Genomic DNA, 7,500 nt, shown 5'->3' on the forward strand with positions numbered 1-7,500 from the left:
AAAATGTCCTGAGAACAAGGTCCAGAGTGCCCTTTGGCGTGAGCTGAGCCAGATACATGCTGGTAAAAACGAAACGTGTCCATGACTCTCATAAAACTCCCAGCAGAGGTCAGAGCCATCATCAGTATGGACGTTAACATCCCAGCTATCATGAGCCTCAAACAGCACCTGCTCTGAGCAGACACCTGAAAGTTTACCCACAATGCACCAGTGCTGGTTTCTGCTCTCTGATCCATGTCACTGATGCTGAGAGGAGGTCCGAGTTTCTGTAAACTTGCACTGATGCAGCGGAAAATAACAGAAAATGAGACGTGGTTCTGGGAGGGTCAGCTGACCCCCGTGTTTATCTCATGATTGGTCTGCACAGACACCAGAAGCACGAGTTTTACAGTTCACTCCTAAACCTTCATCGTTGAGACTGAACCGCAGCACGAGCATGTTGCTGCAGGAAATGATCACGATAATCACAGGAAGTGTTGCTCTGTGAATGCTTAAAGCTGAACTCTGTCCTCATAACCCCGCAGCAAGGGTTTCAATCTGCAGGTGAACCTGCACAGGTGTCAGCCTCAGTCACAAAAAGCATCTCGTTGTAATATTAAGAACTTACAATAAAATCAGAAGTTGTGCGAGGCTCGTCTGCTGTGAGGAACCGTGTTTAAAGGTGTGAGTGTGTCGCTCTCTGGATGCCTCCCTGTGAAGGTTGTGCAGATGTCATGTGTGGGGGTTTGGGGATGGGGGTGGCTGCGAGGCACTTGTCCCAGCATTCCTGCCTCTGTTAGCCGTTAGCGGTTATCTCCCCACGTGTCGGTGGTGACGAGGAGCTGCTGAATGGCCCCGGGCCCTGCAGAGCCTTGTATGGCCATGGCCCGCCAGCAGAAGGACGATAAGCAGCACGCAGGCAGCTACGCAGCCATGTTTAGTACGACATGTTTTTCTGTTAAATTTAGAGCAGTTATCGGACTCGGCTCTCCCTCCTGAGCGCACTCTCTTCTCCTGCTGCTGCTGTGTCAGGACCAGAGGTGAGTACCAGCTCAGAGAAGCACCACAGGCCGGGTTTACTCTGCGGCAGCTGGGCTTCTTCAGGTCATCGTCACGCCTCTGGGATGGAGTGATGTAATGCAGACGTAGGTGATGCTGTAGGGTAGCTGGTGTGATTTTATAGGGTGTAATGGTGTGGTAATAGTATACAGCAGTACTTTGGCGTGTGAGGATTAGTACTGTTGTTGCTGGTACTTTGTACCACAAGTGAAGGACCAGAAGGACCAAAGCCTGCAGTTCCTCTGACATCCAGCGGAGGCAGCAGTGAGTCAGTCCTCATAGACTCAATAATAATAATAATAATGGATACTTTATTGATCCCCATGGGGAAATTACTTGTTTTTCTCTGCATTTGACCCATTCACTCAGTGAAGCAGTGGGCAGCCCACTAAGCAGGCGCCCGGGGAGCAGTGTGTAGGGACGGTACCTTGCTCAGGGGTACCTCAGGGTAGCCGTTAAGTGGATTCGAACCGCCGACCTTCCGATCATGGGGCGACCACTTTACCTACTGAGCTATCCCTGCCCATGACTCCCATGTTAAACTTCCCATGCTTACAGCCTGATGCACCGATTGGTTGATCTCAGTAGATATTTCCATCCTTCACGCCACCTGTACGGCGGGAGGATGATTTCATAACTCGCCTGTTTAAATCTGACTAAATCGGAGCCAAACAGCTGTTTTTGGACACAGCTGATCTCTGATTGTAGCTCAGGTTCAACTCTCAGAGGGGAGGTCTGTGTGAGAGAGCTGAGACCAGAGAAGTACAGCTCGAGTACTTCTGGATAAGTTTTCACTGTAGCGGTGGTACAAGGAGAAACTCCTCCCAGCACTGATTGAAGTGAAGTAAAGGAGACGAGGCTGAGGTAACGGGGTGAATAAAATGCAGTTTGGTCCATAGATCAGTCTGATAAACGGCGGTTTCTTCCTGTTAAAAGGGAGTTTTTTCTTCCCACTGTCACCAAAGTGCTTGCTCATAGGGGATCATGTGATTGTTGGGTTTTTCTCTGTATGGATTATTGTAGGGTCGACCTTACAATATAAAGCACCTTGAGGCGACTGTTGCTGTGGTTTGGCGCTGTGTAAATCAAACTGAATTGAAGTTTGCAGGAAGCAGAGGAGGACCAAATCAGTTTAGGATGAGACGTGAGGTGTGGACTCACCAAACTCCAGATTCAGTAATCTGACCCCCGTTAAAGAGGAAACGTGAGAGCGGAGCTGCAGGAAACAGCCTGGCTCTGAATGAATTTGTTACACGTGATCTGATTTGCTGATTTCGTGTCCTCTTTGTTAACGTCACCCTGCGGGCGGCAGAGGGAGAGGAGGTGCTGAGGAGAGGACGGCGCTGCTCCGTCGGCTCTGTTGTTATTTCGGTGTTATCATCAGGTGGTGTTTCTGTTCCTCGTCTCCACGCCGTCTGACAGCCTCTCGCTGGTCCTCTGGAGGAGGTTTAGTGTCGGGGTTTCAGCTCTCTGTCAGATGAAAAGTCTTGTGCATTTGTCACCCTTCTGATTTTTTCTTCTTTTCCATCGTCCATCAGTGAGTTTGATCTTCACCTGAAACAGTTTGAGCCAAGGTAGGTTTCTGATTTTCTCCTGAGCAATCGTGCTCCAGCGTTTCAGCTGAGCTTGTGTTGCTGTTCATGTCACAGCAGGTCACAGCATCTCTCCCTGATCTAACTCTGACAGGGATGGTTTGGATTAATCGGTCTACGATTGTTCATTTTCGCACACCCATCCTTGTTTATTTATGTATATATTTTTTTATTATAAATTAGCATTTTTGACCTGGACGCTGACACGCAGCAGTGTTTGTGATCAGTGTGTGTGAGCTGCAAACTTGGTTGGGTTATTAAAGATCATCGAATCATTTTAAAGATGTCCATTCAAATTTTATCTTTATTTAAAAAGCTTGAATATAAAAGAGACATAAACGAATTTAAAGGACTGTGTCACTTTAGTCATTTTTTGTCACTTGTTTTAACAGTTTGATGTCCTCCAGTAGTAGTTTTTCTCTTTTCCAGCAGGTTTGCGGCTCGCTGGTTGTCGTTTTCTCTTCGTAGCTTTGTCTTCTTTTATCACATTTCTGACAGCTTGTGTTGACGTTTTTCTTTCTTCTAAAGTGATTTGCAGTGTTCGTGGTACTTTTCTGTTTCTTTTTATTATATATATATATATATATATATATATATATATATATTTATTTTATTATATACTTTTGTACCTTTGATTTCCTGTCTCGCTCTCTTGCAGCAGGTTAGTTTGCCTTTGTGTAATTGGGCTGCTTTGTGTCTTTTCATAGTCATACTGAGGTGTGAAATGTGACCTTGTAGGAACAACAGCCATGGTTGCTGTTGTCAGCTGTTATTGTAAGAGCAACCTCTCATTAGACTTCAGTGTTGCTGGTGTAGGGTTGAAATAGGAGGAGCTGCTCTGTGGCTCCGCCCCATCTGCACTATCACATTCACACAAACACTTTTTTTCTACTCAAGTGCTTTCTCTCTAACAGCCACACTCTGAAGAATGCCTCAGAGAGCAACATGAGGTTCAGTGTCTTGCCCACAGATACCTTGGCATGGAGACAGGAGCAGGGATCAAACTGCCAACCTTTTGATTAGTACACAGCAAATCCAGCATGTCCAAATTAACACTGTCGGATTTGACTTCAACACTATTAAAGTGTCTATATGGGTCCACACCAGAGAGTGTTAATTTAACTCTTTTTGGAGAGTTGGTACGTTAACTCTGATTTAGTGTTAAACACCAAATCTGTCTGGAGTTGATAATTTAACACTTGGTGTTAAGAGTTTATATATTAACTCTCAAAGAGTATTTTAGTTTAACTACGTAAGAGTTATCTTCTAATTCATTCTAAAAAGCGGGAATTTTACTGTTCTGAACTTCTAGAAATTTCTTTTGGAAATAAACATTTACTAAAAAGACGCAATGGTTTTTGAAAAACATTTATTCTGAACTGTGCACCACAATTTCAAAACATTTTCTGAAAGATGTAACAGTATACATGTTCTCACTTTCATTAGAATTTTGTTTATCAAAAGGTCTGACATGGTAAATGCAAATAACAGCATCTCATCACTTATTTCTTCAATACAATATGCATGTCCTTCATTCATCCCTCTGTGGAACTTCAACGCACTTCTGCTCTCCCCCATATTCCATCTTCACAAGCATATCCTGTGCGGAGATCGAATAAAAATTAGTTGACACTAATTAATGGCACAAATAATCCGGTAAACAATTGCAGCACAGAAAAAAAAAGGAATCCTCTTTGAGCCACTACTTGTGTAAAGTATTTTCCCAAAAGACAAGGACACAGGCAACAGGTAATACTGAACTAAATGTAAAACCTCAACCTTTTTAATTTTTACCTAAACCGTGTGCACAAAACTCTGGAGGGATCTATGCTACCGTAGAATCCAGTCAGGACGCCTGCTACTGCTGTTTGCTCGTTTTTTTTTATTTTTATGGGCGATCGTTTTCAGGCTTCAAGTAGCACCATTATACCAACATTTCACATTCTACACATTGTTTTAGGTGTATTTGACCAAAAGTTTGACTGAAAATTCACATGCAAGCTTTTTTTTAAGGCTGTGGTATTTGCCCGCAAACAATACCTTTCAGCTAGCTAAAACAGAATATTATGCTATCACCGAGCAACATGGCTAATGCCTTTCACACAGCTTTGTCTCAACTCCAAAGAGCCACAGAAGTAAAAGCTCATAATAATAATTGAAACAATCTTTGAAAAAATGACTTACCAAGCATGGCAAACAACTCAAATATGTAGAGCAAAATGTTCTGAAACGGCTTCACTTCACTTCGATTGGAGCCGTGCTGGGGGCGGAGTCTGTGAATTTACTCTGTTGGTGGTTAAAAGAATGTGACTCTACTTAGAGTAAAATTAACTCTACTTTTGCAAGAAGACTATTAACACCAAAACATTTAACACTTTTGAATTTGCTGTGTAGCTGACCTGATCTATTCAATTCAAATCACAACAACAGTCGGCTCAAGGTGCTTGATGTTGTAAGGTAGACCCTACAATAATACATACAGAGAAAAACCCAACAATCATATGACCCCCTATGAGCAAGCACTTTGGCGACAGTGGGAAGGTCACCTGGTCCAGCCCTAACTATATGCTTTAGCAAAAAGGAAAGTTTGAAGCCTAATCTTGAAAGTAGAGATAGTGTCTGTCTCCTGAATCCAAACTGGAAGCTGGTTCCACAGAAGAGGGGCCTGAAAACTGAAGGCTCTGCCTCCCATTCTACTTTTAAATACTCTAGGAACAACAAGTAGGCCTGCAGAGCGAGAGCGAAGTGCTCTAATAGGCTGATATGGTACTACAAGGTCATTAAGATAAGATGGGGCCTGATTATTTAAGACCTTGTATGTGAGGAGCAGGATTTTGAATTCTGGATTTAACAGGAAGCCAATGAAGAAGAAATCTGCTCTCTCTCCCTGTCAGTACTAGAAGGAGAGAGCAGATTTCTGAGCTACAGCCACCCCATAAGATACACCAATAATATTGTTCAGCCTGCCAGAAGCATTTCATGTTTCACAAACCAAGCCCATCTCATGAGAACATGACTCATGTGTGGGTCAGGACAGACTTTAGCTTTCATACAGATGAGAGGACAGACTCTCCTTTTTTCACTGAAGCACTGCTGCTGCCAGTTTCACAGCCACTTTTAGAAGTAGAGCTAGTTTGAATGTGGAACAAGGCTTCAGCTCCAGCTCGGTTTTAAACATAATTAGGGAGAAACCAGAATAATGAGCACTCTCTCTGTATCTTACAGGTTTAAGGGAGCTGAAGCACCATGAGCCCAGCCAGGACCATGCCGATGTTCTTCACCTATAAGCTGATTTTCTTTCTGACCGTCATCTCAACTGAGTTTCCATATTCAGCAGCAGCGGGCTCTACTCTGACTCTCACCTCCAACCAGACAGCCACCAACCACAGCAAATGTGGTGGAAGCACCAACTGCATAGAGGGCGTTATCCTTCCTATGTGGAAGCCAGAAAACCCAGCCTTCACTGACCGCCTCGCCAGAGCAACCATATACTTCGTGGGGTTAGCGTACATGTTCTTAGGGGTCTCCATTATCGCCGATCGCTTCATGGCATCCATCGAAGTCATCACCTCCCAGGAGAGACGGATCACCATCAAGAAACCAAACGGTGAGAAGATCACGACGACTGTACGCATCTGGAATGAGACAGTGTCCAACCTGACCCTGATGGCACTGGGTTCATCCGCCCCAGAGATCCTCCTCTCAGTGGTGGAGGTTTGTGGGCACAACTTCAATGCCGGGGAGCTCGGTCCCAACACCATCGTAGGAAGCGCCGCCTTCAACATGTTCGTCATCATCGGGCTGTGTGTGTCTGTCATTCCTGAAGGAGAGACCAGAAAAGTGAAGCACTTGCGCGTGTTCTTCATCACCGCTGCCTGGAGCGTCTTTGCTTACACCTGGCTTTATCTGATCCTGGCTGTCTTTTCTCCAGGAGTTGTGGAAATATGGGAGGGGCTTCTCACGCTCTTCTTCTTCCCACTTTGCGTTGGATTGGCGTACATAGCGGATCGCAGACTTCTTTTCTACAAATACATGTACAAGCGATACAGGGCGGGGAAGCGGAAAGGAGTGATCATCGAAACGGAGGGAGAACCAGAACTTCCCTCAAAGGTTGACATTGAAATGGATGGAAAAATGCTTAACTCTCATGGAGAGGAGTTCACAGATGGAGAGGCAGGATTTGAAGGGAAGGAGCTGGACGAGGAGGAGGCCCGCAGGGAGGTGGCGAGGATCCTGAAGGAGCTGAAACAGAAACATCCGGAGAAGGAGATGGAGCAGCTGATGGAGCTTGCGAATTACCAAGTTTTAACCCAGCAACAGAAGAGTCGAGCTTTCTACCGCTGCCAAGCGACCAGAATCATGACAGGAGCGGGTAACGTCCTGAAGAAGCATGCCGCTGACCAAGCCAAGAGAGCCACCCATGATATCTTCTCTGAGGTGTCGGTGAACGACTTCTCTTCCAAAGTGATCTTTGACCCTGGTACCTACCAGTGTTTGGAGAACTGCGGAAGCGTGGCACTGAATGTGGTTCGACGTGGCGGAGACCTGACCAGCACGGTCTCCGTGGATTACCGGACAGAAGACGGCACCGCCAACGCCGGCTCAGATTATCAGTTCACAGAAGGAACAGTTGTGTTCAAACCCGGTGAGACGGAAAAAGAAATCCGCATCGATATTATCGATGACGACATCTTTGAAGAAGACGAGCACTTCCTGGTTCACCTAAGCAACGTCAGAGTTACAGCTGAGGGTTCGAACAGTCACGAGGCAAACCACGTGGACACCCTCGCAGGTCTGGGTTTGCCCTGCACGGCCACCGTTACCATATTTGATGATGACCACGCCGGGATCTTTACGTTCGAGGAGCCAG

General features: G+C 45.5%; 1 protein-coding gene across 4 annotated transcripts in view; it reads left to right on the top strand.

The window, feature by feature from the left end:
- Nucleotides 1–875: 875 nt before the first annotated feature.
- The window catches only part of slc8a1a (solute carrier family 8 member 1a), a 30,214-nt gene continuing 23,589 nt past the window's right edge, over nt 876–7,500 (top strand). For 2 of the 4 annotated variants that reach the window (XM_085278213.1, XM_085278217.1), the window contains exons 1-2: nt 876–1,019; nt 5,856–7,500. The exon at nt 5,856–7,500 is cut by the window's right edge and continues 172 nt beyond it. In XM_085278213.1, the coding sequence (XP_085134339.1) occupies nt 5,877–7,500 (1,624 nt within the window). In that variant the 5' untranslated portion in view covers nt 876–1,019; nt 5,856–5,876. The other 2 variants (XM_085278215.1, XM_085278214.1) reach the window with 2 other exon arrangements.

Source organism: Mchenga conophoros, linkage group LG6 (assembly GCF_057382185.1).
Source record: "Mchenga conophoros isolate Kocher_MC1m ecotype Shallow Benthic linkage group LG6, M_conophoros_male_GT1.1, whole genome shotgun sequence".
NCBI lineage: Eukaryota > Metazoa > Chordata > Actinopteri > Cichliformes > Cichlidae > Mchenga > Mchenga conophoros.